Raw genomic sequence first — 27,022 nt, forward strand, 5'->3', positions numbered from 1 at the left:
TAGCTCGAACTCGGTTGATTCGTTAACTCGAACTAATTTTACTTCCCCTTGGTTTAAACCTGGAGATGTTTTGATACCAATGGGAACCTGTTATGATCGGATAAGAAGCTAACTAAGGTATTGTGAGTTCACAAAGATTACATTCGTTTGTCAGTTATTGGAGCAATTTTGCGAAATGATAAGTTTTTTTATTGGTGGAATAATAATCATATTTGGAAAGTCTCACGTGCAACTGCCCAGCTTAAGAGCGGTTAAGGTAGTCGAAGGGACCCCTCAGTCAAACCTAGTCCATATTGGCCTATTCTAATGAGAAATGACGAGAAATTAACCCTGCTTTGAAGGAACTAACTGGAAATGATTTTATTTGAAAAGGGTGAGATTGTAGTTGTAAATGCAATTTTTCCTTCATGCCTGGTTAATTCCCTGGGGGACACGACAGGGGCGGGTTCGAGGGAACGGTGGCCATGTGATAGCTCCATGTGACGTCACTTCACGCAAGCGCAATGGTCGATTACTTAGGAAATCAGTTTAGTTATTCGTTCTCCTCACTGTGTTAATTCTATATTTTTCATATTCACGCTTACTGTAAACCACACTCGATGAACCACACGTCGAAATGAAGAGACGAAGTATTGATCCTTCGAAACTTAGAAGACCTTTAAAACGTTCTCGCATCACAGAATCGATATATGGAAGGTAAAAGTCGAAATGTTGAGTCAGAAACATTGGCCTCTGGCCGCTCGCATTGAAAACCATGAATTTATGGTTGGTTTTCTGATCTGTTCTTAATTTCTGTTTCATCTAGTGTATTTCTGTACGTCAGATTTTTCTTAGTATGGATTATGGTGTTGACTGCCGACTTCCTATTGGAATTTCGCTTTGAATATCTTTGGCCTTTTTGGCTACTGTTACGGAGTGCTTACGACTCGTTCAAGTACCAAGGTTTGGTAAGTCGAGTTACTATTTTCACGTAATTTACCGTAAATCATGCGTTTCTCGTTATTCATTGGCCCTCAGAATAATCCCAACATTGCTAGGCTAATGCGGTTTTACTTTGAAATTGTCCTAGCGTCTGTAATCTCGTTTTAGTTTTGAATTTTCCTGTTACATTTTTTCAGGCTTTCTCTCTTCTGTTTCTCACACTGGCGTTCTGTTCAGACTTAATATGTTTGATGTTTCTCCCTGTGCATTGGTTATTCTTTGCGGCTAGCACATACGTCTGGGTTCAGTTCGTCTGGCATACAGGTAATCCTAGAGAGATAATTTTTAGCCGATAAAAGTTGCTAAAGGCGGGTATAACTTCATTCACTCGAGGAAAATTTCCAATGTTTACATTTCGTCAGGTCGGCTGGTGGATCAAGATATAATATTCCTGAAATCGCCGTGAATCAGATATAAACTATACGGAGTTTTCACAAGTCTATTGGAAGTTTATGGTTAAATATTTCATCATTCTATTGTCTAATTATTGACGGCTTGTTCTGTTTTCAGATCGTGGTTTATGTGTTCCAACCGTTAGTCTATGGTTACTGTTTGTATATGTAGAAGCGTCGGTTCGACTTCGCGAACTGAAAAATCTCCCATTTCATTTAGACTTATGTCGACCGTTCGCCGCTCATTGGTAAGTTTGAGCTTTTTGCATTGCCATGATACTATTAATTTGGCTGTCTATGATGAGTTATACTTTCTTTTAACAAGGAGGTGGAAGCACTTTCTCGGGAAAAAAGTAAAGTGCTTCCCTAATTTATATTCTTCCCTGACATTTTCAGAGGCAGCTGGTTATTTCATGCAAAGCAGTTCGTATTAGCGTCGGAAGTAAGGTCCTATTGTAGTCAGAAAGCTTCGTCGAAAGGTTTTTCTCAAAATTTGGCTTTTTCAAGCATGAGATTCCATTTTCTGATGTTATCTTGATGAATAAAATATCTCCAATTTGTAATGTACTGCCATTTTTATGTCAGTTTTTCTGTTGAGACTTCGGGAGTTCTCACTTTTGCGAGTAATTAATCATTTAACTACGATTTAGTTTAAGATGCTTAGATGGCAGCTCAAAGAGGATTTCGTCTCTTCAAAATTTAAACGAAAAACGTGATGGTTATTTTTTTTTAAAATAATCTTTTCATTTCACAATTGTAGTTTCCTACTTGCTTCGCGTACATTGTACCACTTTCTTTGGTTATTTTGTTCGAACCCGTTCTATATCTTGCCGTTAATTTTAAACCACTGTGATACAAATTGTTCATTTTTAATGAAGATAATCTGGATAAAAGCACAGTCAACCGTTTTCCTCATGGCACTACCTTAAATGAAATTCATAGATAAAGCAGGCACAGAGAATTTGCTCCAAGAGTTTTTTTGAAATATAAGAAAATTTCTCCAGTTAATAGGAAGTTTGTCTTAAGCTGTGGTAACCACACAAGACTCCCATTGTCAACTGAGCTTGTGATCTTGTTTTCACTTACACCATTTCCCTCCTACATTTGTTTGACATTATTTGATGCAACTGAAAGGCTGGTTAGTCAAGTATTTGTTGACAATGAATGCCTTTTTTCTTGCTTAAATAATAAAAGTCTACTGCACCACCTACAATAGAATTTTTATTTCACTAGCCCTCTTGTTTCTGAAAACCCTAGTAGTTCAGGTTTAAAGATGCTTCATTAACCCACTTGAGCACTGATTTTCAACCCCTAATTTTCCAACCCTCCCAATCATTCAAACCAACTCTTTTACTACTAGAAATTTGAATAATCACAATTTTATTGTGAATGAAAATTTGTAAGTGCATCATGTTTTGATGCCCAGACATAACAGCCTGTGGCTTTAGGAAAAGTGAGTACATCTGACCAATTGTCATGCTACAGTGAGTTTGTCACAGCAGGAAAACAGGGTGCTTAGTATACATTAGATATCAGAGAATTCCCTGGGTGGCATGCATAATTCTCTGTCTACATTTGATGGCTTGTGCATGTTCTTAAGAAATTTTTTTGAGAATTTTTTCCTGTTTCTTCACATGGTTCTCTTGCAACTAAATTTCTCAAAGAAAACCCTGGTTAACATTCTATAGACTCCTATATAGAATATGTGACTTGCACAGAGCTGCTACTTTTAAATTAATGCTCTTTTTGTCTCATTTTGCCTGCATTATACTGATTTTCAGTGTTTTAATACAGCTTTGTTAATATTTAGAGTTATCAACTGATGTCTCCTCTGTACATTAAGCTTTCACTTGTCATTTTGAGATATTTAGCTGATAGCAGATTTTACTGTTTTAAGTGCTATGAATATTGGCATGTAAATTTTGTTCTTATAATACTAACACAATATTGAAGACGTATAGACCTGAATTAGGGCTGATATACGTTGTGTTCTTGAGCAATAACCATTACTTTATTAATTCCTCCCTCAGATATTTTGCTTGTATGTAGAATATGTTTGAAGAAAATTCCCCTCCCTAAACTTGCCACTTCACTGCTGATATCTAAAAGCGAACCCTCTTTTTTGTTGGCTATTGATGGGAATCTGTTGCCCTTTTTGAGGCAATATCTGATTTAATGAAAGAGTTCTTTGACTGATCTTTTTTTTTTTTCAGCATTGGTTATCCTGTTGTTACACTTGGCTATGGTGTTAAGAGTTATGTAGGCTATAAAATGCGTCAGGTAAGGACAGCTCTCAGCATGATGTTAAATGGCCACGTGTGATCATTTCTCTCGTGGGCACAGTAGATGATCGAGAAGTCATCATGCAGAGAGTGTGAAATTTGTGCGTGTGGATGAGCATGTAGTTTGAATTATGGCTACAGTATTGGCTTCAGATTTAAACATAAATAAATTCATTCATTTCACAAATTGCTGATGGCGATGATCACTTACATGGTAGCTGAAACATCAAAATTTATTGTCAAATTTGGACACAAAGCACAACCATTCCTCCATAGGGAAAGTTATTCTTTCTGATGAAGGGTGATTTTGTAGTTAAGCTTTGAACAAACCCTTCATATTGGCATTAACCTGAAGAGAACAGACACATCCTGAAAATTTATGTATGCCAGTGTAATTAGAAATGAGAAGGCAGTTAGAACAACTAAATTTTTTTTTAGTTGTGGGTGACAACTGTTCCCTGTCTGTGACCAAATAGCAAGCTCTTTCATCCAGCAGCAATTTGAGAAAAACATCTCTTATGTTCTCCTGAAGTTTTTCAATTTTTATAATTTATGTATGGAATGTAGTAGCAATGTAGAGCACTGTCAGCTGTGAATGGGCTAGACAGGGCTTATTTTCTCAGCTGTTATTCAAACCCCCAAAATATATTCACATTTACTTTGTCATCTGTCAGAAAAATGCATTTATGGAGGAAACAGGTGGTAAATTTTTGTTCGCAAGGAATTTCACTTTCTGAGAAATCTCTTTATTTTATTGTAATTCTGAGTTTTCTGTGACCTATTAATCACTGAGGAATGTCTAATCTGAGAGAAATCAAGACAAAAGAAAAAAAAAGAGTCACAGAAAATTCTTGTGGGTTAGTTTTTTGCTATTTGCAGGGTACTCAAAGAATATTTTTAGGAATCAGTTTATGATACAAAATTTGAGGCGCACTGTCATGCTTCCACTGCAGCTGGTGGATTTTTCAGAGCCAGCTTAATTTGACAAACCTGTAGGTGCTAAGGTTATGTTCCATTGGGGGTTCTTATTTGTTTATTTTTATTTTACTCCATTTCACAGAGAAGAGTACAGCATGTTGCTAAAGAAAATGAGTTTTATATGCAGCTAATTAATCTGGCACTGCCTCCTGAAACAAATAACCATGCAGAGGCAACAGAGAGATCATCAAGAGGTATGATGTTGCCTTGCACAGGATTTTTATGGAATTTCCCTTTGTTTAAAACTGGAGTTAGATGGTTAGTACGTAAGGGAAGGTTTAGTGAATGGCAGATGGTCATCAAAAAATAAATTTATATATTTTTTTACAAATCAAATTTAAATTACGTTTAAACCAAATTATTATGTTTGGATAGATAAATTCCACATTTCTCCAACCTGTGACCATTGTGTTTATTTCAGGTAGTCACAAAACATTTTGGCAACTAAACTTTTAGGTTGCCAGATTGCCTTCCTGTATTTAGTATTCGTGCTCCAAAGCTTAAGCTTTCCACTTCTTATCATTCAGGGTCTTTAGTTGATGTGAAGTAAACTTTTACAAGAAATGTTATTTATACTACGTCATTGCCTTTTTCTCCGGAGTTGTTTTGTGCAGTTAAGAATATTGTGCTTTTCTTTGATTGTTTTTGTTGTTTTTGTTTTTTTTAACTTCATTGGTGACTAAAGTTTCATTTCTGAAGAACATTTGAAGATTTGGGGGCGCCAAATGGTAACTTGGATAGAGATGACTACACCACAAAGTCGCTGAATTGAAACGGAAACTGGAGCATGGCAGAGCCGTACACGCAGTTTAACTATTTTTGTGTACATGTACAGCTGAAGGTTAAAAATGTTTTGAGAAAGATATATTATTGACTTGGTTTTCTTCATTCTTAACTTTCAGCTATATGTAATGGTAAAGTTGCTAATGGCGAAGTCGCATCACCAAGAGGTCGGCCTGTACCAGTAATGACAAATGGAATTAACACTAAAACAGATCTTGAACTCTTAATAGCTAAAGAGGCCAGTCGTCGTGGCTTAAAACTAAGTGATCTAGAGTCAAGGCCTACTTTGAAGGGAAATGCATTGTTGAAAGAACTTGACGTGCTTTCAAACTTTACATCGAAGAAGACCAGCGAGGATCATAACTTAAATGAACTTGATAAACTTTCGTTAGAGGGGAGTCATAAGAGCGGGAAAGCAGGGCAGCAACCTCGCGCAGCACTCAATGGAGTTATAGGAAAATCCTCAAAGAAAAATGGCGCAAAAGGAAATGAAAAGTTGAAGGAGTACGACGAGAATGACGAAGAGGACAATGATGAGTCTGATAGCGATTCTTTAAGTGCGTCGAGTAGCTCCATCAATAACAGTCGAAAGAACAGCAGGAGTAACTCACCCAAGGTGTGTCTGAGAAGCTCTCAGTCGCTCTATTTTTAGGCCGGTTTTGTTGTTGTTTTTGTGTTTGTTTATTCCTTTCCTTGTTGGTCTCATGGCTGTGATCTTCTCTTAATTTCTCAGGGACATGAGAAATCTCAGTCAGTTGACCTTGGACCCAGTCTCTTTTCTCAACTTAAAGAGGAGAGGCTGCTACGGTAAGTGAAGCATTTATTATGTCTCCATGGGGTACGAGTTCCTTCAGAACCACAAAGAGCTAAATAGCGGTGTGTGCATTGTGAAAGATTCAACGTTCAATCTTCGTTATCCTTAACTGTTCTTAACCCCTCTTGATTTATAACTGCTTCTTTTGCCGTTTTGCCCATGGAAAAAGAAACATTTTTTCTCCCTTCTAATTTTTTCCAATCCCTCTCTGACGAGTGTCTTTGCTGTCATCCCGGGTTAAAATGTAGCGTACCGATTGAAAAGATGTATTTCCCTTCTAACCAAGACTAAAAGTGTTTTGTTTTTTTTGTTTTTTTATTTCTTGCTTTTATTATTACTTTCAGTCGTCGTGCTGAGAGCAATTTATCCCAACTAGAGAATGATAGTAAACGACTCAGAGTGGAACTGCAGACGAGTCGGCAGGGAGAGCAGGAACTGAGGTCCACCATGCACAGCCTGATGGCCAGTGAGCGCTCCACTAAGGTAGAATTACAGCAGTTAAAGGCTGAGTGCGAGGTTATTCAACAGAAGTAAGTAGAGCTGAGTTGTTTATATGCAATAGAGCCAGTAGTTCGTTTCTCTCTCACCCTAAAGAATAACTAAATTCGGAATACATTCAAGTTTCTTTTTCGACAATCTGGAACTACATTGTTCATAGGGTCCTGTACTACCCGATCTCATTTGTTGGGAAAACTTTTCTGTCGATGCAGAACAACAGGTTCTTTGGAAATTTTAAACGGAAAACTTGTGATGCTTATCTGACCTATCAGATTACCCAACCAAAATCATTCAAAACTTGATCAAGTGGTAGTCCCGTGCCTGAAGAAGTTTGTTTGCTTTCCTTCGTTCAGATTTGTTTCCTTTGTTTCTTTGGAGGTTGGATAATTCCGGGCATTCAAGTGAGACTCAGCAAAAGGGAGGGTTAGGAAATGAATTGGATGCATTGAGGAAATTTTTATCTTTTCTGCATAGCTTTCGTTTTGAAAGTATTCTTGTTCTCGAGTATATCACCGCTAGCATTCCGTCACAAATGCTGTAGTCTGAGTGGCTGTGCTACTCGCCATCAATTCCTTGGTAGATATCATTCTAAGTGGATGAAGGCAGTTGCCTGACATTGCGCGGTTGTATACTTTGAGTGGCTTGTATATTTATACTAAAACAATTAGATTATTCGCTCTCAATTTCTATGCTTGAAATTGATTTGGGCTTTGCCCTCAATTGTTATCGTGCGCTAGAAATCTCTAGCACGTTATCTAATTGTTGATTAGAGCAACTTTCGATTGTCTATCGAGAAGGAATCGAGATTGCTTTGGTTTTACTTCACACCGCTTTGTAGTTGGTTTAGAAAACTCGCGCGAAATTCTCAACCAATCAGATGCTAAACTAAAACCAGACATGACTTGGCCGCTCGCGTTTTCCCGCGTTTCAGGTAGTTAGCTGGTTTTAAGTTGGAGTCCTCATTGGCTTGTGATATTTCCCCTTGTTCTTTTTAACTGTCGTTATTAGTTTGGTTTTGGTTTTACGGCACTAAATGAAAAGGCACTTTTACCCTCACGCCCCAATATCAGCATGCATATTCTCCATACTCTTCCAATCACATTTTATATGGTACTGACATTAAGAATTTGTGTAAAAATCGATAGCTTCTGTAGTTGGGGATTATTTCCTTTGTTTACACGAGCTTAAAGTTTGCTACAGGGGTGATTCTGTAAGGAGAAATTAGATGCTAGTCACTCTTAGAGGTGAAGGGTTAAGTCGCAAAAATAATGGAATGTTTATGATTTTATTCACAGATTGCAAAATATGTCGTCTGCGCGTCAGCAAGATCGTAATACAGTCTCCTCTCTGGAACGAAAGCTAAAAACTGAGCGAGATTCCCGGCTTTTGGCGGAGAGTCAGTTGCGCGAGGAGCGCAAAAGACAAAAAGCTGAGGACGCCGCAGCAAAGCAGCGCGATGAAACGACAGGCCATGATGCGTGTAATGCGCTCAGGATCGAGCTGGAAGAAGACAGCCGCCAGTTGCGTGTTCTTCTGCAGGAGAAGGAAGAAGAAATAAAACGCGTCGACAAGGAGGCTGAAACGCTGCGACAGAAGACCAGAGAATATGACAGCATGCAGCTGAAGAAGGAAACGGAGGTGTTAATGTCTGCGCTGACAGCTATGCAAGGCAAGAACACTCACCTAGAAAACAGCTTGAGCTCGGAGACTCGCTTGAAGCTGGACTTGTTCTCGGCGTTAGGCGACACGCGCAGGCAGCTGGAGATTGCACAAACCAACCTTAAGACCAAGGATCGAGAGATCGAATCCTTGAAGCTGAAGATCGCTGAAGTGATGGCTGTCATGCCCACCGCTACAACCTACACTGCCGGCGATTCGCCCGGAGTTCCTCGCTTCGCCTCCAATCATCTCATCTCTCCAAATCACATTGAGTTGTCCAACAGTGGCCTCGATCCGAGCGCTCCCTGCTACATTCCTGTTTGTAAGAGTCCCAAAGGCTTGCTGTAAGACGCCTGAAGGATTTCCCGTATTTGTCGCTACCCTGGTGTTGCTCTTAATTTATAATCTTAACTAAGTTATTGGGTTTGTCAGTTGGGTAGCAAGGTGGATCAAGTTTGCGTGCTTTACAGTTTTTGTCTGGGAATGCTTGCCTTTAGCTTATATTTCGTTAAATGTAATACTAATGTTGTATTAGTTTGGAGAAAGAAAGTGTGGTTGCAGTTTATCTGTTTCTGATGTCATAGCGCGTTACTTTCAAATTCAAGGCGTTTTCGTCGCTTACTTATTGCGTCTGTCATGGTTGAAGTGGAACGATTCTTAGCTTCTCATCAGGCTACGGTTCACACGGTACCGGACGAATTTTCCATCAGTGGAAAATTCGTGCGTTTGGGCGTTTCGTTCACATGGAACCACGCCAAACGTGAGGAAATTTGAACGCCCAAGCGTTGGAAAACTTGAAAACCAAAATAGAGGACAAATTTTTTTCTCGTAAATGTGTAGGCCATGCCTAACTTACCACGCACGTAGGCGACGTTGTTTTGATGTCTTGATAATGTCAGAAAATCAAGTTAAAAAACGTCGTACATCTTTCTGTAAATCGAAAACGTCGAAGCAGCGAAAACGCTGGACGCCATTTTGCATTGGGTTAAGAAGCGTCCTGCGCATGAGGAGACGGTAAAACGCTTAAAAATGTCATAAAATTCATCTTGTTACCAGTTCCATCTGATCAGAACGAAACTTTCGCGCGGTTCCGTGTGAACAGAATGTCCGGTCGAAATCTTTGGCCTGTCGAAAATTCGTTTGGCACCGTTTGAACGTAGCCTTAGTTCGTTCATTGTTGATACTTTTGGACTCCTCTCTTTCCTAACCGCAAGCGAGATTCATAGCACTTTTCACATCTAAGTAATCCTTCTGACTGTAGTTCCTTAGCTGACTGACTAAGCGAGTTACCGCGTAGCTCTTGATGTTAAAGCTGCTTAGCTGTAGACACGTACAACTGTTGATATTTCTTGAGAAAGTAGAGAAAATTACATTATGGTAACGTTGAACATTAGCTTGATAACAAAAAAACAAAAAAAACAAAAAAAAGAAAACGGAACAATCGGATCACGTTCAGATAATGCGATTTTTCACCGAAAAGTTCAGGAAATCAGCCAGTTTTGATTGTAAAGCATCAGATCCTCCAGTCGCTGCACGCATAGTCTAGAGAGACAATTATTCAATCTCTGGGCTATCACGCGGAATCCAAGATCTTGTATATTTTAGTTAGATAGGGCCTGTTTGTGCGAGTTTAGAAAGGTAGACTTAATAGCGAACAACGCGGGGAGCAGACTAGCATGGATTGTAAACGACCATCGTAAACACGTTAACCTAACTTTTCCTACCTTAAAAACTGCCGCGTTACACCTTCAATTTCACTCTGACTCGCACCTTCAGGCTCTGAGTGTTGAAGGTTTCACACGAAGTATGTTTTGTTAACTATTCCACCCCTCAGCAATTCGGCTTTGTTACGTTTTTCATTTTCGATCATTTCATGAGCTGAGCTCTTTTGTTCACGAGTGCGAGCGAGGAAAGGCGGGGTCTACTGTATTTGGAACTGAGACGTCAACCATGTACAGCCACGCACAGAATAAAAAAGACAAAAAAGTAAAAAAATACATATAAATTAAGATGAAATTGCAGTCAAATATTCATTGCCTTAGTTTAATAAATTATGATGCAGTTGAAGACGTGACGGGTCGATATAGTTTTTGAGTCAGTTACTTGGGGATCCCACGGGACAGTCTCGATTTAGGGCCTCTTCATATGAGCCCGGTTGACCGGGCTGGCCCGCTTACCGGGAAGAATTTCGCCTTGGGTTCATATGAGAAACTTCAGCCCGGTTTCCGAGATGAGAAAAGGCCGAAGATCTTAGGGACAAGTTTTGGCGCGAAATTAGAAAAACAAAACAAAGATGGCGAAACGCAACTGAGTTATTATTTTGCGCCTATCATGGCTTTGGCAACCCTTTTAACTGTATCACTACAGTTAAACGGGTTGCTGATGATGTGGAAAATTCATCAGGCAAAGTAAAACGATGCCATTCGGGCTGCCTTGATGTGTAATGAAACTGCGCTACTAAGTCATCGACCATTTAACGCATGCGCTATTGCGAAAAATTCATCCCGGTAACCGGGATGAAGTGTTCATATGGCAAAATTTTCCTGCCAGCTTACCGACATCCTGGTTGGAAAAACCGAGATCTCGGTAACCGAGCCAGGCCCTCTCATATGAACACATCGAAAATTTTACAAAGGATAGAGGTAAGGTAAGAGATTTCGGAAACCGGGCCAGCCCGGTCAACCGGGCTCATAGGAAGAGGCCCTTAGAGAGTGATACGGAATTCTTGAACTTATACCTCGGAAACCACGGAAAACATGAAGTCATCGTCGTCGTCGTCATCATCATATTTTTATTTGTCTTATTTACACAATACAAAAAAATTTATTTACAGCGGTTATCGCTAGAAGGCGAGGAGACCCAGTCAATGCGCTCCTTGTTAGTTAACGTACGACTCAGTTCATAAATGAATCAATCGATCAACAAATAACTAGGGAAAGCAATTAATATCTGTTGGTGGCGAGAGATTGTGTCGGGGCGGGAAACTCGCAAGCTTCACTCGCTTCTTTCCTCTGCATCCCTTTTGAGATCATTCGAAGATCCCTACTCGTATTTTGATTCCTGAGGCATTTGATCCTCTTTAATCTTTCTAATACTCTTACGGGCTGAATTTTCTCTTTGGAATTATCCTCACCCTCAAATGAGGGGTCTGATCATTTATGATCAGTGTTTCATGTTACGTAGTCCATGGTGTCCATGGGCGGCCTTTGTTGAAAACTATTTCTCGTTGGAATTATCCTCACCCTCAAATGAGGGGTCTGATCATTTATGATCAGTGTTTCATGTTACGTAATTCATGGTGTCCATGAGCGGCCTTTGATGAAAACAATGAGGTTTGTGGCTGTTAAATTAAGAGAACAAAACTAATTAATGAGCGAAGGGCGAATCTTACATTAGTCTTCCGACATTTTTTCTTAAGTAATGGGAAAAGAAAAGAAAGAAATCTGTAATGGTAGTTATGATGACAAATCATGACAAGGCATCTATGGCGGTATCGTCCATTTTTTCCCAAGTTCCTCTGAGGGCCAAGCTCTTAATGGTCACATGTTCGAATCCGACAGAACACTCGAAGGTTTGTTCAGCACATGTGCCCTTAACGTGGTGAATCATCGTTTATTTTACAATGTCAGGACCAAAGGCAGTTTGCGTTTTATTGCCCAATAACAGCCCTGTGAAAGGTGTAATCCATTTTGAGCAGGTGAGTTGACCACTAGCCTTGCACAGGCGCCGTGGCCTCGATCCACTCCAGTGTCGCTTAAAATTGGATTCGAATGTACACATCGTACCTTTGGGAGTACACTTTTGGAATTTCTAGATTTACATTTCAGATTTCGTTGGCCTAACCATAAATGGCTGGGAGTTATTTCTCTATGCCAGCGTGACTGTTCGCCTCGTCAATTGCTTCAAACGAGAATTGCACAAATACCTTTTGACTCCTGCGAAGTGCAGTGAATCGACACCCCGAAGCGTTCTAAATTAAGCAGACAACTCCTTCAAACTCGAACATAAACTCTACCTAAACGTCAACTATTTAATTTATGCAATTCGCAAAAGTCAGTCTTCCTTACACCAAAGACACAGAGCAAGATATTTTATTGATAGTGTGACTAAGAGGCTCTCTTTCGGGAGCGTGACGCCCTATTAGAGTAGGAACCGAATTATAGAGCGTTCAATGGAGCATATTTAAATTTGCCAAAGTCTTTGTGAAACAAATTTTTACTACGGTGATACACAACCACCGTGAAACGAAATTTTTGCAATGGCTTGCAAGGGTGGTTCAGTACGCGCTTCGTAGTTGTTGGAGGAGCGGAACAAATTTGATTTTATCAACTGAGTTGATGTTAAAAGTTGTCCACTGAAATTAGTTTCAAAGCTGTAGTACCACTTAAATTGGATGGCAAGTGCAGATTGGTACCCATGTACTGCAGTAGTTAACCCTTTTCGCTACTAATATCTAACTACTAACTAGAATTTGTTTTTTAACTAAACAGTACCCCCCAAGGTTATGTTTTTCATTCTTCTCATCACTGTTTTGCTCAAAAGTGTATTGATATTATAAAGAGAAATTACCTTTTCACTTCTGTAAGGGGAAGATATTGCAGCAACAAAGAAGCTGTTCTGTTAGCACAACTGTAGCCAGTCTGCTTACATTTTGAAATACTCTGGGTGGGATACAGTTAAAAATTAGGTGAAGGATAGTTGTGAGATTCACAATTATCATTTATGCAATAGGACCAACTTACAAAGGAAAATACCTAATATTGATTCATAAACGCAGCATTCAGGACTTAAACCTTTCATTACGAACTATCGACAGGTGGGTGACACATGCAAGATAACTGGTGAAGTAGAAGGACTCACAGAAGGAGAGCATGGTTTTCATGTCCACCAATTTGGAGATGGCACAAATGGTAGGTAATTTTTTGAGGTAAATGAAATTTAAATGTGCTTAAAATTCAACTAAGAACCCCATTAATTCAATCTTGCTGAGGAACCTAGCTAATTACTGAAGATATTCAAAGTGTAACTCTTCTTGTTCCAACTTCTTGTCAATCTGGTTCAGCAGCTGAAAATGACACATAGAAGAACCTTGGGCTCAAAAAATGATTTTGTAATAAATAGCATCTGCTGGTGTGAACACAAAACCGTTGTGGGTTTGTAGGTGTGGCAAGGTTTCTGAGTTGTTTTCAAAATGGTAGTTAGATCACTGTTTTGAGTCTCAAAATTCAGTAGGTTGTTAATTGCTGGAAATCCTTTCTATTGGCGAAGACTAAAAATTTTTAAAAATTTAAAGATTTAATTCATATCATTATATCATAAGCTGTTATCAGATAGAACATTTAATTTTGTTTTAGGTTGTACAAGCGCTGGACCCCACTTTAATCCAAAAAATAAAACTCATGGAGGACCAACTGATGAAACACGGTACCATAACTCACCTTTTGACCCCTTACCGTGACTGGCATCTAATTTCTCCTTACAATTTCACCTCTGAATCGAATAGAAAGGTCAAGAGAATAAGGCAAACTGTCACCAACTAAGGAAGCTTGTGATCGTTAAACAAATCCTACTTGTCAATACCTTTGGAAATGTAAAGAGAACAGCATGGAGAATATTAGGGTGAAAATTGTTAACACTTTAACTCCCAGATCAAATTTGGCATTCTCCTTACTGTCAGCTATACAATTCTTATAACCCTTTAACTCCCAAGATCTGATTGTTAATTCTGCCCTGTACCTGCCACACATTTCCTTGTAAATTAGTTATGAGAACTTGGTGCTACATCATGATAGCAGCTTCTACCTGATAAGTTTGAATATTCTCATTACCTGTTTGCTGAAGAATGTATGGATATTGTAGGGAGAAGTTTTATGTTGATCACTTCTGGGAGTGAAAGGGTTAATGTTAGTTCAAAGAATTTAGTATTGGATCAACTAATTATCCCCAAATTCATGTTTTTATTTATTGTCATCACTCATCTGAAGTGATGTTGTAAGGAGAAATTCTGTCTTGGTCACTTGTGGGAATTAAAGGATTAATAATGTTTATACTAGCTGTGTTTTCATTTGGGAAGCAGGAGCATTCTTTGGTTAATTGATCTAATATAAAGGTCCTAAAGAAAAATAAAAAGGAAAATAGATGAATGAGGTGATGCTACTGTACAGCAAGCTTTATTCAACAGACTTACATTTCAGTCAATGTAGGATTTATCATATGGCCAGAAGGGTTACACCAAATTACTTAAACAATAATTTCGGCAAACTCTTAAAAGTGGATTCTAATTTGTTTTGACTCTCTTAAAGACGTGGTTAAGTGCATTATTCAAATTCTATTGCTTTGAAAGCTGCTCAAAGAATTTCCTCTGGTTAGGATTAAAGATTATCCAAAGTTGCTAAATTTGTGTTTTCTAGAAAAAGTGTCTAGCCTATTACTAGGTTGTATGTATTCTGTTAAGCATAATTCAGCTCAATGATTGATAATGTTCCTCGCTGTTTACTTTCCCATTAGTCACTATGGTGATCTTGGCAACATCAGAGCAGGAAGCGATGGTAAAGCCAAAATTGACATGACGGACAAGCTTGTTTCAGTTGTTGGACCAGATTCTGTTGTTGGACGTACAATTGTGGTAGGTAAACCAACTTTAGCTGTGCCTAAGATTTTATTTCTCTAAGTTTTATATTTATGTTTTTTTCAATTGATATTTGAAAAGAAATTGCAATAACCTCTCTGAAAAGTGTACTCCTGTATAAGGGAGATCATATGTGAAATTAAGCTGAGATAAAACATGAAATTCTCCCTTGTTGTAAGACATTTCCCTGTTGTAGGTAATTTGGTTTTATCAACTGAGTTGATAACGTGAATTGGCCACTGCAGTGAGTACATAAAGCTGACAGTTTGAGCATTAGGCTTTTGTGAGAGGTGACTCCTTTCATTCATAAGAAATAAGTGTTTGTCCAGGTAGCTTCTTACGTCACATTACCTTACTGGTCAACAGATAGATATTGAAAGGAGAGGTTCCACCTAACTTTGTTCTGGCAAATGATGCTTGCCAATATGTAATGTGGGTTGCATTTCATGCCAGAAACTTCTGTTTTATTCAACTTGATGTTAGGTTCATGCTAAAAAGGATGACTTGGGAAAAGGTGGAGATGATGAAAGTCTGAAAACTGGAAATGCTGGTCCACGTGTTGCTTGTGGTGTTATTGGCATTAGCAAGTAAACAGTACCCTCAAACAAGGAATTTGACAACTGGAAAGCTTGTTGTGTTAAAAGATGAATTGCTTTCACACTAAAATCTATGTGGTAACTAAAATCAGACACACAATAGTCAATAAATTTAAACTTAAAGTTTTAAATTGTTTTACTGTACTCTCTTCATTCTACCTTACCACTCTCGTCAAGTCCTACTGCACTATAAAAATGTCAGTAGCACCACCTTGCTCTAAGATGTTGCCTTTCCACACGGGCTCAAAGACACATGACCTCTGGAAGGAGATCGATATTCACCCAGTTTTTTTGGCTCATCTCGCATTGTTCTTCTTGTGCTCAGTCTACTCCTGTAAGCTTTTTTATTAGAAACATTGGCAAGGGGAACTGGAAAATTTCACAACAATTGTGATAAAACTTTCCTTGAATACTACTTTTGCTCTAAAGTACAAATACCTCATAATTCTCATTAAGTCCTAAAAGATAAAAACATCATAAAACAGCGAATGGATCAGAGGAGATTCTTAATTTTCTACTCAGCTGAAATTTACACCTACAGATTTGTTTCTTAATTAAGGCTGATACTTGCTCCAACCATCATTCTGCATGTGGTTTGAACAACAACGTCATTTAACCTGCTATCAGATCCTTTTGCCATGTGAATAGAAGCTAAATACTGGTGTGATAAATTTCAAATATTGAATGTATAGTAAGTAATTGAAAGAGTAAATTTGATTGCTTGCTTGTTTCTGTTGAAGGGAATTTTTCAAAATCGTTAAAGTGCAAACTTCTTCCTTGGAGTCATCCCCCTGATCACACCTTAACCATTTTAATTCACATTTGTAAGTGGATATTAACTTTAATAAGAGTTTTTCTTATCATTGATAGCACTCAATAGTCTAGATGACGGTGGGGTTTGTTCCTAATCTTCGATTTGTTAACTCAAGTCCACCCCTCTATCCCTCCTCCTTTTCCTCCCACCCCCTCCCCCCTCCTGTTAGGCTAAAATTTTTTATGAGGTCAGCGGTTTGTTTTCACACGCGAGTATCGAGGCGACAAAGTTATTGTTATGCACTTTTCGCGGTCTTCGCGGAAAAGGGTTATTAAAAAAATATATTTGCCCGTGAAAGATCGATTGACTTCCTCCTGGTTATGGCTCATGCAGTATGCCACTTAGCCGGTGACATTCAAGGAACAATCACATTTTTCCAAGGGGTAAGATTTTCGTTTGAAGTGGCTTCACTATTCAAGATGACCTCTCCTGTGTCAAATAAACATTGTTTGTCAGCTTAAAAATGCATTATTTTAGTATTCTCAAGACGTGGGAACAATTTTTCGAGAGGGCTTTGATTAAAAGTATTGTAAAAGGTTACGATTAGAATGCTTTCATTCTCACGATTAACTAATTAGCTCGAGCTGCATATATCTTCTAAATGGCGTACGGGACAGGATCCCATTCAAGTAAGATTAGGGAGGCTATATTTGAAGCTTAGTTAGAGGCAGTGTCTAACCCCTTACCTCATTCCTCGACTTGAGTGCAGTTTTGAATTTTTCCGACTTGCATAACGTGCAGAAACAGTTTTAAATGCATAAGAATTGCGTCAAAACAAGCTTTTGAGAGTTTACTTCGTAAGCTCGCCTTCAGTCGATTAATTAAAAGTTCATTAACTTATCTTGAAACTCACAAAAGCGAAATTAGTGAAGACGTGTTGACACCATTGGGAAATCAACAGAAATGAAAAGATGAAAAAGATCACATCAGCAAAGCGGTTAATTTCAATATTTAACATAGGATTGAGGAATTGTGAACTCATTGAGTAAATTGTTGAACTTTTGTCTTAATTTTAAGCAACCTGGTGGGCCGTGTGTAATCAGAGGAATTTTACAGGGTTTAACGGAGGGACATCATGGCATCCATATTCTAGAATATGGGGATATTTCACAAGGTTTGAAACCAATGCTCACTCATTTTTTGCTTTATGGTTCAAATATTTTAATCGGATTTTATGGCTATTAGAAAATTTCAATTTCCTCTCAAAGGAGAAAAATTCTCAAGGGAAATGGGACTTTATTTTTGAAGCACAAGCTTTTCTAAAACATACCACTCTATACACTAACATAGAGTTATTTTTTATATATATTTATAAAAGAAATTACTCAAAAATTGTATTGCATATCTGGATTTCCTCAAGGTTTGGTGCTTGGAAGGGAAAGAACAAGGATCTAAGTATAAGCCATTTAGTAGTTTTATTTGTAACTTCTGCAATATATTTTTTTAAAAAAGATTTTAAACTTTTTTTTGACAAGAGTGGAACAGAGAAAATGTGTCTCCATTGATTAATACCCTAGCCAGTTGTCATATCAATAAAGCAATACCAGCTGAGATACAAGGAGATCCTTGGCAAACTAGCTTATTTACCAGGTTCATATTTTGATTATCCAAGAAGTCTTCTTGGTGCTATTATACTGTTTGAATTTTAACTAGATTTTAAAATGTATGTTTTGGTAACTTTTTGCATCAATCATAATTTATATTTCAGGTTGTAAAAGTGCTGGTGCTCATTTTAATCCACATAACAAGACACATGGTGGACCAGAAGACAACAACAGGTCAGAATTATTTTTTTTACAATCCATAATCACAAAGGGGCACACACAAGGTCGTGCCCTTCACATAATTATGCACTTTACACTTGTAAAAAAATATGTTGGTCTTGAGCAAATAAATGTTATTGTCTCACTGAAATTGCCACTTTTTAGCTTATCTCAAGTCATCTGTGGTCTTCTGGAATAAAAATTATATGAAAAAAGAAATCTTCAGCTGTAGGGGACGTTATTCACTGCTGGGAAAGTGTCAATTAGGCTGAGTCTTTGGGAAGCTAGATAGCTCCTGCTGGGAAACCTTAATTTTGGTTTAATTTCCACTTTTTACCAGACTTGAAAACTAAAATTATGTTAATTGTTTTAATATTTTTATAACTTTTGGCTTGATTTGAAGCAACAGACATGCTGGGGACCTTGGAAACATTGAAGCTGATGATCAAGGACAGGCAGAAGTCAACATCACTGATAGTGTTGTGTCATTGACAGGGGAATATTCAGTGATAGGTCGCACCTTGGAGGTCAGTTTTTTGTTTTTTGCAAAGGGAAATTTCATGGGACTTCAAAACATTAGGAAATGTACAGATATTTACCTGTGAACACAAATGCATTTCTTCCCTTCTCTTCTACCAGCCCTTCTTGGAAAAAAAAAATTAATAAAGGTAGCCCTATTGTTAAAGTATATTCCTTTTTCTTGATCCTGTGTGCTAGGATCAGCAGAATATCACAACAGAGTTGATGGCCAATCACACAATGTTGGCTGGCAGTTTTTCATGGCCTGCATAAATCATGTCATAATTGGGGTTTGTGTTGGCAATCATATAGAAAATTGCTCTTTTATCTCTCACCAGCAGGTTTGTGAAGGTGTAGATGATCTTGGAAGAGGCGGACATGAATTGAGTCTTACAACTGGGAACAGCGGTGCTTGTTTAGCTTGTGGTATCATTGGAATTGCAAAATATTCAGAGCCTACTAAAGTTTCACCAGATGATTCTGTTTAATCAAGTTAGACATCACACTCATAATTATGATGCACAAATTTTTCAAATGGTGAGAAAAGTATTGTACAGTTATTTTGTTTATAGGTTAACTGGTTCAACCCATGTTGTCTCATCTGGAGCTAAATTTTTTCTCAGTTCCTTTTTTTTTAAATTCTCATGATGCAGACAACAAGTTTTAAGAATAATTAAGATAATTGCTGCTATGTTGGAGGAAGTTCCATTTCTAAATTTAACCAATGCAAACAAACCTCTAGGTTCTCTGTGCACCAAACTTTCTTAAGAAATTGTATGTGCAGAAATAGCTTAATTCGAAAAAAACCTGTAGATTTAAATACAAAACACTGCAGTCCCATGCACGGTGCATCAATTTTCCTTTTCCTTACTACCTGGAGTTTGCTAGTATCATATTCCTTGAATTTTAATTGAGTCTTCATTAGTTTTAGTCTTGCTCCTGATGACTTAAAGGGCAGTGTAAGTCACTAAGTGTGGCAATTTACACCCTAACATCAGTATGCATATTCTCCATACTGTTCTCTATACATTTCCTAAGATGCTGACAAGGAGAATTATTTTAAATCCTTTATTCTCATGACCTCAGTTTTTGATTCAGGAGTGCTACTGTAGGAGAAATTATAAGCTAGTCACCATACAAGCTACTCTATATTAACTTCAATTAAAGAAACTTTTTAACTTTTAAGGATAAATATGATATTTTCACCTAAGGTGATGCTTGTCCATTTTGTAAGTATTAGTAATTGTCAAGGAGTTGTTAGACATATAAGTGACAACAAGAAAATTGTAGTATATAAATTATTTATTAGTTATACAGTATATTAGTTTTATTTAATGTCAAATATTGATTTTCCTTGCAACTTATTATGCAAAACACTTATTAAAGAAATTATAATGTTTTTGCAGTCCCATAAGAAAAGAAAATATTGTAATAAAGCTTTCCACTTTCTTTCACTATTTGAAGACTGATCAGAAGACATAAATATTCAGTTGAACATTGCATATAATTTTGACTTTACTACAAGAATTTGATCAAAAAGAGTTCATTTTGAGCAGGATAAGTCATTGTAACATTTTCTTGGGAAAGACACGCACATTACCCTCACTTTCTATACCTTAAAAGTAACTCCTTTCTCTTCTGGAGAGTACTCTTTGCCAATCTTAGAAAAGCAGTTTTAGATGATTTCATATTGTGATGCTGTGAAGTATGGTATTATCTTATTCTTTGAAGGTCATCTTTCTCTAGCTTCTTTGTTGTTCTTCAAATTTACTTAATTCCCTCTCCAATATCTCTTCATTCACCCTGTGCTTCATGAGGAATGATCCATTTAAATGGAACACAGGAATTTCATATCTGTATTTCTCAAACCATGCTTCATTTCCTTTTGCTTTGATGTCCACTTCTTCAAACTGAAACTGAGGATTTAGATATATATTATTATTTATAAGCAAACATCTTCAAAGTAAAGTAATAATAATTAGTATTAAATGAATTATCAAGTGAATGTTTGGGTTTTGTCAGGCAAAATTTATTGTAGATGTCAGTACATCTAAATCAATGTAGCTTTATTATATGGCAAGGTAGTCCTAAGGTTAATTCAAGTTTTCTAATTAGTTCTTACTTGGTCAGTATTTTGCCATACAAACCATTTCCATGGGAATGAATATATGCCAAAAAATTTTTGTTTGCAGAAGCCTACGTTTTCAAAATAAACAAGTTTAGTCTGATTGCCATACAATAAACTACTTAATAATCTTGCTTTACTAGGGAATGTTGGTCCTTACTTTTTTTCTATGGACATAATACCACAAGCTTGGACCAATATTACCCAGTACAGGCCTCAAACTCAGTTAGTAAGAACTTCATGTTTAAGGAAGCATTAAATTGAAGTGTAGTTCACTCATTTATTTTCTACAATCACAGAAAACACAGAGAACTACTATACAGGGGGAGAGGAATTGAAAATAAAAGTATCAGGGATAGAATTGGTGTGCTCTTCTAAAGTATTGCATTATCAATGTTAATGTGTCAACAAGTTTGTCAGCCTGGCTCCTGCCTCTTGCTTGGCAATCTAACTACACTTTTCTTTCTTTTACATAGCCTGATAAATTTTCTTATTTTCAAAGATCTTGTAATCCAGTCTTATTTATAGCCTATTAATGTTGATTTAAGTTGTTGCTAAATTTGAAAAGAAAAAAAAAATCTGATAGTGTGTATACCAACCCTGTGTCTGTAGCTCTCTAAGGCAACCTTGGCTTCATCACAAAGTGGGCAGACATGCTGTACAGAGGTAATAAAGTTGAGAATTGTTGAAAAAAAAAATCCTCTCCTAGGTTCATCCTTAGCATTGGGGGAGGGGGGGGGTGTGTGGAGAAAAAGGGAGGGGGAGGGGTTAAGAAAATCAAATTTGCCAGAACCTTCCCTCACACTGTCCACGCCTTCCACACTCATCTCAATTTCTCCCACTCTTGCAAAACACGGCAATTGTTGATTAAAAAGGTGCTTGCGATTTTGCAAGACTCTCACGCATCCAGCTTTTAACTCTATCACTTCCTGTATCCCTTAAGTTCAGCCTAATACCTATTATCCGGAGCTCCTAACCTTTTTGTGAGGGGGTGGGGTGAATGAAGGAGAGGTGTCCAAGGCCAAGCAAGAAGTTTTAAATTCCGATGAGTGTCAATTCCGATATGACTGTGATAATGTTAAGACTATTTTATTTTTATCAAAGTGAGTACTTATGAATTAGATGTAAATCTAAGTTAATGCCATAATCCTAGTGACACTAACATACATGGAGGAGAAGTTTTAATAAACCTGATCTGTAGGTGAAAAGAAAGAAGCACTCTCTAGCCGAAAAATCTTACCTTGGTGTACAAAGTAAGAACAGGGAGAGCTGACTTGGTGGAAAAACGAGTAAAGCTGCTGCCGTTAAGAGATGTATTACCCAAGTGCAATTTGGTTGCAATCGCAAAAGCAGCCCTAATCCATTTAGAGATAACCAGAGATGCCGGCCCAGCCACCATCTTGGGAGAACGCAAGACGTAGGAAGCCTGGGCATGACTAACTTTACCCATAATACACCTCAAAAGTGTAAGGATCTGTTGATTTGTAATTCTTGTTGCTACAGAGTTTTTAATTTCGATTTCACAAATCTTCTAAACTCCTTTAAACCTTTCGGCCTCAGAAAAATGACTTCACAATACAGGGTATGTTGTGCGGATTTTTTTGCAGTTGACCCTCTTTTAGTGTGATTGAAGTGTTTTTTCGATGTCGATTTTTTTTCCTATTTGTGAAGGTGGCCGATTCGAAACGTGAAGAGTTTAGAAAGTATCTGGAAAAGGCGGGAGTCATGGATGCTTTGACCAAAGGTGAATTTCTAGTCGATTTCCAGTTCATTTTATTCCTTTTGCTGAGTTTTTTCCCTGTGTTGGTTCAACAGTTCTTGTGAATTTGTACGAAGAACCCGAGAAACCAGCGAATGCGTTAGAGTATCCTTTGTAACGTACGTATTTGTGTTCTGTCTTTTAAACAAAAACTATATATTTCAGCACAGATTGTAGTAGAAGTGCCACCTCTTATCGAGAAGTTGCTACCTATTAAGCTTTAATGGTGATGTTCGATGCATCACAAGTCTGAAATGAATTATTATTAATAAGGACACCTTTGCTTGGTTTTTATTTGCATTTGGTAATCAAAAGTAGGTCACATCGTCCCATTGCACTCACTCCAAGATAAGGTACCCTCCAAATGTAGTCATGAATTTCCATCCCGTGCTAGATTCAAGGTAGATCATATCACCCCCCCCCCCCCCACTCCCAGGTGCACTCAAGTCACCCCATGTTGGATTGAGTGAGTTGGTTATGTTTGCATTCAAAATTGACTCCAGTAAAAAAATGCTCCTGAAAAAGGAATAATAGTTAGATGTTATGATGAAGCAACAATGGTTTGTGTAAAAAAATGGGCTGACTTCAGTTAGCCTGACTTGGGATGATATGTCTAGACTGGGTGAGGTCCTCCAACTTGGCGCACTGTTACCATGTCAATCTAACAACTTTCCATGTCCTAATTTTTTTTTTCACCAACCAACAAGTCAATTAGGTTATAGAGAAAATTTTATCATTTTTTATTGCAATTCTTATGTTAGTTGGGTTGAGAACCAGCCACAGGCTTTTACCATTCTTGAACATTCAAGGTGTGGTACAAACCTTTGATCGTGATTTTCCCCATACCTAAGCACTTTAATCTATTATTTTTGTTGGGTTGAGAACCAGCCACAGGCTGTTTTCATTCTTGGTTCATAATTTCAATTCATTTTCCCCATAGCAAAGAAATTTTCCCTAGCAGGCACAACAAGTAATCAACATATTGCCCCATGAATAAAGGGGTAAGTTTCTAAAGAAACTGTGGTGCTGCGTCGGTGGGAGAGTATAGCAGGTAATTTAGTTGTTAACACTAAATTACCTTATATAATGCCCCATGGTCTTTTTCTCTATGAGGATAAGTTGGTCTTAGTATTTTACTACTAATAATCTTGGACCTTAATGATGTTGAAGCTTCATGAAGGATCATCTCCATGGAGGTCCCCCTGAAACAGCAGATATTGAAGCTTTGAAAAATGAAGTCTCCGACCTAAGACAAAAGGTTGAGCAGCTGACGATGGAAAACAATGATCTTAAACAAAGAGTAAGTTCAAAGACTTTTTGCATTAAATGGGTTATGTGCACCACACACTAAGTTTACAGTATATTACTCTAAGAACCAATTATGCTTTCTTGGTTTCCAAGATTTGGTCTGGTCAGTGTTTCCATAATGAATATTGGCTCTTTTTTTAATCTTATTGGGCTAACAAAACCTCACTGGGATCACCAAGTTTGACATGAAATCATGAAAAAAGAAACTTAATACCACACTTCCCATACTTGTCATTCCTGCTGTCCTTTCCTAGAATTTAGAGGTTCTAATACCAAATACATGTTCCAAACCACAATGCAATCCTGCAAATGCTGACCTTATGCTTATTCCAGATGACCTGTTAGCATCATAACTCATCAAGAACCTTGCCATGGGTGATATAGGAGTATGGATGTTGTGAAATTAAACTTATAAGCTTTAATTTTTCAATCACACCTTCCCAATTCTTCTTTCTGTAACAAACATAATGTTCTTTTAATTTCATGCTAACCTGCCTAATTCTCCTCAAATGTTCTGGTGAAGCTGAACAGTTTCACCTTTCATAATAACAATCATTTAATTATAACAGATAGCATCCCTTTCTGAGCCTCCAATCTCCTCTTACACTCGCAAAAGTGTTGAAAAGCGATTATCTTGGGCTGCGGAAACTCCTGTAAGTCTTGTCAATGCATTTAACAACTGCTATCAACACTTTGGTGACCTTGTTTCATTTGAATTAAGCACAATTATTTAAAGTAACTTTTGTCTTAAATAGCATCAAACTAATATTCTGAAACAATTAACAGAAGCAGGTATTCTAACTGTAAATCACTGTCTCTATCTCTTCTTGTTATTTACTTTATTGATATCAGGTTCTTGCAGAAACATGTAGAAGTAACTACTTTTATCAATAACTTTTAAATCATTGACAGAAAAGAAAGCAACTTTAAGATGTTTTTAATAAATGTAAAGCGTAATACTCCTGATATTATATTTAGAGGTAGTAAAGATTTTTTTAATATGTTTTTAAACTCATCTCTTGAATACTTAAATGTTGGTATAATTAATGGAGGATTATTGAAAGTATCTGCTGGAAAATCGGAAGATTTTAAGCCTTGGATCAAGTGCTATCCTAAACCCACCCAGCCAACATAGAAACAAAGACTCAGGAAGTTTTCATGGCTCATCATTTTAAAAATTTTCTGCGATTCCTCAGCAATTACAATGATCTTATTGTTACAGTATCTCTTGCTGTTATCAGTGAACATTTGAAAACCACTGAGTTGGTAACAATTTAATAGTCTTCAACTATTTAACTAACCAGCAATCTTGCTAAATGGAAAAAATTTTGTTAAAAGCTGGTATTTAAGTGAAAGCTTTTCCAGAGAAAGATATGAATGGTCGTACTTTTTTTTGATGAAAACAATGTAACACTAAATTAAAAGTAACTTCAAACTAGGTTCAAAGCCGTTCCAACAGCCGTAAATCTACAAGGACCCCAGGGTCTCTTATTCCTCAAGAGCCAATTGTTGAACTTTCTGAATAAAATCTGTGAGTAATTTATGATCTCTGCACCTTGTCTAAGTAATCTCACACCTTTAATAGGCTACACCCATTTGATTTGCAAGTCATATTACAGCCTACTGAGTTGTCAGTAGGAGAACAGGGGGAAGGATGTGATGTGTTTGATAACATTTGGCACAAGACTGTGTACGTAGTAGACTAGGCTAGGAGAGGAAAACGTAAATTAGCCACCGTAAAGGGTAAAAAAGCTGACGTTTCGAGCATTAGCCCTTCCCCAATCGCTCTGGCAAAGGGCTAACACTTGAAATGTCAGCTTTTTTACCCTTAACAGTGGCTAATTTATGTTTTCAACTCAGTTGTTAACACTAAATTACCTGTTCTATTCTCCCACCAACACAGCACCACAGTTTCTTTAGAAACTTACCTCTTTAGGCTAGGAGACAGATTTATCCCAGAGATACTCGAGTTTCAATTCAGTGAGGCACAACAGAAGTTTGGCAAGCACGTTTTGACATTAGAATTGTTTTGTTATCATGGGTAACTGACACCCTTTCCAGTGACATATATTTTTACTTCTTTTTGAGAGATTTTGCATGTGATGGTTGGTGACACATGGCACTTTAGGTTGAGTTGTCTATGGAAACGAGGAAGGTTGTGCATGACAATAATTTTTAAGGCCAAAACCATGTCACCAAACTGTTGCCACACCTCACTCAACTGAAAATCGTAGTCTTTCATCGTTTTCCAGGAAATCATCCATTGTATATTAATAATTTGATATTTATAACACCCTAACAAACATGTCAAAGAGAAGGAAATGTGAGGAAGTAACCAATATCAATAGTAACTACATGCCTTCTGTTAGAAATCAGATCAAGAAAAAGTCTGAAATTCAGCTCTACCTTTGAACTGTTTATGGTGCAGTAAGGTTCCACCCATCTTTCTATTCCAAAAGAAAAAGGATTTCAACCATTGCTGAGCATTGGCAAGAGCACAGTGAAGGACTGACTGTCAGATTTGATGGGCAGTTCTTTTGTTTTCAACAACTTTATTTTAGTGGTAATGTTGATGTAAATCTTCCTTTCAGTTACAGTCCTATGAACCACAAGCCGAGGATAATAATCCAGTAAGAGACTGAGAATGTTAAAGTTATTTATTGAATTAATTTCTAATCCCTCTCAGACAGATGGCATATTTTAGGGTTATTTCCTAGGCTTGCCTTTTGTTTGTTAGAGAAGTACACACTCAGTTGTGCTTGCACCAGCAAGCTGCCCAGAAGGCTTCCTTTTTGAATGATTCTACTGGTGACAAATTTAGCCCTTTCTGGGTATTAAATGTCACCATAGCTAAATTCATCAAAGGAATATCTTGCTTGATCCCTGACTGCTTTTTTTTTCCTTGCAGGGAGAATAATTGAAGAAAACATTTACATAGTTCACCCTTAGTGTAGAGAGATCCATCTGTTTTTGTTGTGGATTTGTAGTTCATTTTGTCTTTTGTAAAATAGCAACTTTGTCATTAAAGTGGTGTGTTGTTAAGTGAAATTAAGACTGCTAAACTTTTAATTTACTTTGCTCCTGTGATGACATTAAAGGTCCTGTTGTCCTTGGGATTTCTTG

General features: G+C 37.5%; 4 protein-coding genes across 6 annotated transcripts; 3 read left to right on the plus strand and 1 right to left on the minus strand.

The window, feature by feature from the left end:
* Positions 1-524: 524 nt before the first annotated feature.
* On the plus strand, positions 525-10,461 carry LOC131793638 (macoilin-like). 2 transcript variants are annotated; one of them, XM_059111071.2, is made up of 10 exons: positions 525-696; positions 806-947; positions 1,119-1,245; positions 1,492-1,621; positions 3,587-3,653; positions 4,716-4,827; positions 5,536-6,032; positions 6,150-6,223; positions 6,575-6,760; positions 8,024-10,461. In XM_059111071.2, the coding sequence occupies exons 1-10, from the start codon at positions 617-619 to the stop codon at positions 8,733-8,735; spliced, it is 2,127 nt and encodes a 708-aa protein (XP_058967054.1). In that variant the 5' UTR covers positions 525-616; the 3' UTR covers positions 8,736-10,461. The 2 variants fall into 2 exon arrangements, with proteins under 2 accessions (XP_058967054.1, XP_058967055.1); XM_059111072.2 differs by having other exon boundaries at positions 824-947.
* Positions 10,462-11,902: 1,441 nt separating this feature from the next.
* Positions 11,903-19,344, plus strand: LOC131793758 (uncharacterized). Its single transcript, XM_066172509.1, has 10 exons — positions 11,903-12,084; positions 13,204-13,297; positions 13,742-13,811; positions 14,895-15,012; positions 15,499-15,602; positions 16,706-16,808; positions 17,443-17,539; positions 18,134-18,203; positions 18,598-18,715; positions 19,049-19,344. Exons 1-10 carry the CDS (start codon positions 12,010-12,012, stop codon positions 19,193-19,195), a joined length of 996 nt encoding a protein of 331 aa, XP_066028606.1. The 5' UTR covers positions 11,903-12,009; the 3' UTR covers positions 19,196-19,344.
* A 709-nt stretch (positions 19,345-20,053) lies between these two features.
* Positions 20,054-22,282, minus strand: LOC131793577 (glutaredoxin-like protein C5orf63 homolog). The gene is made up of 3 exons (XM_059110995.2): positions 22,073-22,282; positions 21,432-21,488; positions 20,054-20,623 (listed from the first exon to the last, which is right to left on the minus strand). Exons 1-3 carry the CDS (start codon positions 22,280-22,282, stop codon positions 20,450-20,452), a joined length of 441 nt encoding a protein of 146 aa, XP_058966978.2. The 3' UTR covers positions 20,054-20,449.
* Positions 22,283-22,297: 15 nt separating this feature from the next.
* LOC131793576 (c-Myc-binding protein) lies at positions 22,298-26,947 on the plus strand. Of its 2 annotated transcripts, XM_059110993.2 has the most exons (7): positions 22,298-22,414; positions 22,504-22,576; positions 22,648-22,696; positions 23,762-23,891; positions 25,339-25,430; positions 26,491-26,529; positions 26,808-26,947. In XM_059110993.2, the coding sequence occupies exons 1-5, from the start codon at positions 22,397-22,399 to the stop codon at positions 25,423-25,425; spliced, it is 357 nt and encodes a 118-aa protein (XP_058966976.1). In that variant the 5' UTR covers positions 22,298-22,396; the 3' UTR covers positions 25,426-25,430; positions 26,491-26,529; positions 26,808-26,947. The 2 variants fall into 2 exon arrangements, with proteins under 2 accessions (XP_058966976.1, XP_058966977.1); XM_059110994.2 differs by lacking the exon at positions 25,339-25,430.
* Positions 26,948-27,022: the final 75 nt, after the last annotated feature.

This window comes from Pocillopora verrucosa, chromosome 9 (assembly GCF_036669915.1).
Source record: "Pocillopora verrucosa isolate sample1 chromosome 9, ASM3666991v2, whole genome shotgun sequence".
In the NCBI taxonomy this organism is placed as follows: Eukaryota; Metazoa; Cnidaria; class Anthozoa; order Scleractinia; family Pocilloporidae; genus Pocillopora; species Pocillopora verrucosa.

Excerpts from the sequence above, each read along its gene's own strand:
- LOC131793638 (XM_059111071.2), top strand. The coding sequence starts at position 617 with ATGAAGAGACGAAGTATTGATCCTTCGAAACTTAGAAGACCTTTAAAA. Across the intron at positions 4,828-5,535 it reads AACAGAGAGATCATCAAGAG|CTATATGTAATGGTAAAGTT; the intron begins GTATGATGTTGC and ends CTTAACTTTCAG. Across the intron at positions 6,033-6,149 it reads GCAGGAGTAACTCACCCAAG|GGACATGAGAAATCTCAGTC; the intron begins GTGTGTCTGAGA and ends TTAATTTCTCAG.
- LOC131793758 (XM_066172509.1), top strand. The coding sequence starts at position 12,010 with ATGTCAGGACCAAAGGCAGTTTGCGTTTTATTGCCCAATAACAGCCCT. Across the intron at positions 15,013-15,498 it reads TTGTTGGACGTACAATTGTG|GTTCATGCTAAAAAGGATGA; the intron begins GTAGGTAAACCA and ends ACTTGATGTTAG. Across the intron at positions 17,540-18,133 it reads ATATGGGGATATTTCACAAG|GTTGTAAAAGTGCTGGTGCT; the intron begins GTTTGAAACCAA and ends TTTATATTTCAG.
- LOC131793577 (XM_059110995.2), bottom strand. The coding sequence starts at position 22,282 with ATGGGTAAAGTTAGTCATGCCCAGGCTTCCTACGTCTTGCGTTCTCCC. Across the intron at positions 21,489-22,072 it reads TTCTTACTTTGTACACCAAG|CATGTCTGCCCACTTTGTGA; the intron begins GTAAGATTTTTC and ends ACCTCTGTACAG. Across the intron at positions 20,624-21,431 it reads TAGAGAGCTACAGACACAGG|TTTCAGTTTGAAGAAGTGGA; the intron begins GTTGGTATACAC and ends CTAAATCCTCAG.
- LOC131793576 (XM_059110993.2), top strand. Across the intron at positions 22,697-23,761 it reads AAACCAGCGAATGCGTTAGA|CTTCATGAAGGATCATCTCC; the intron begins GTATCCTTTGTA and ends ATGATGTTGAAG. Across the intron at positions 23,892-25,338 it reads ACAATGATCTTAAACAAAGA|GTTCAAAGCCGTTCCAACAG; the intron begins GTAAGTTCAAAG and ends ACTTCAAACTAG.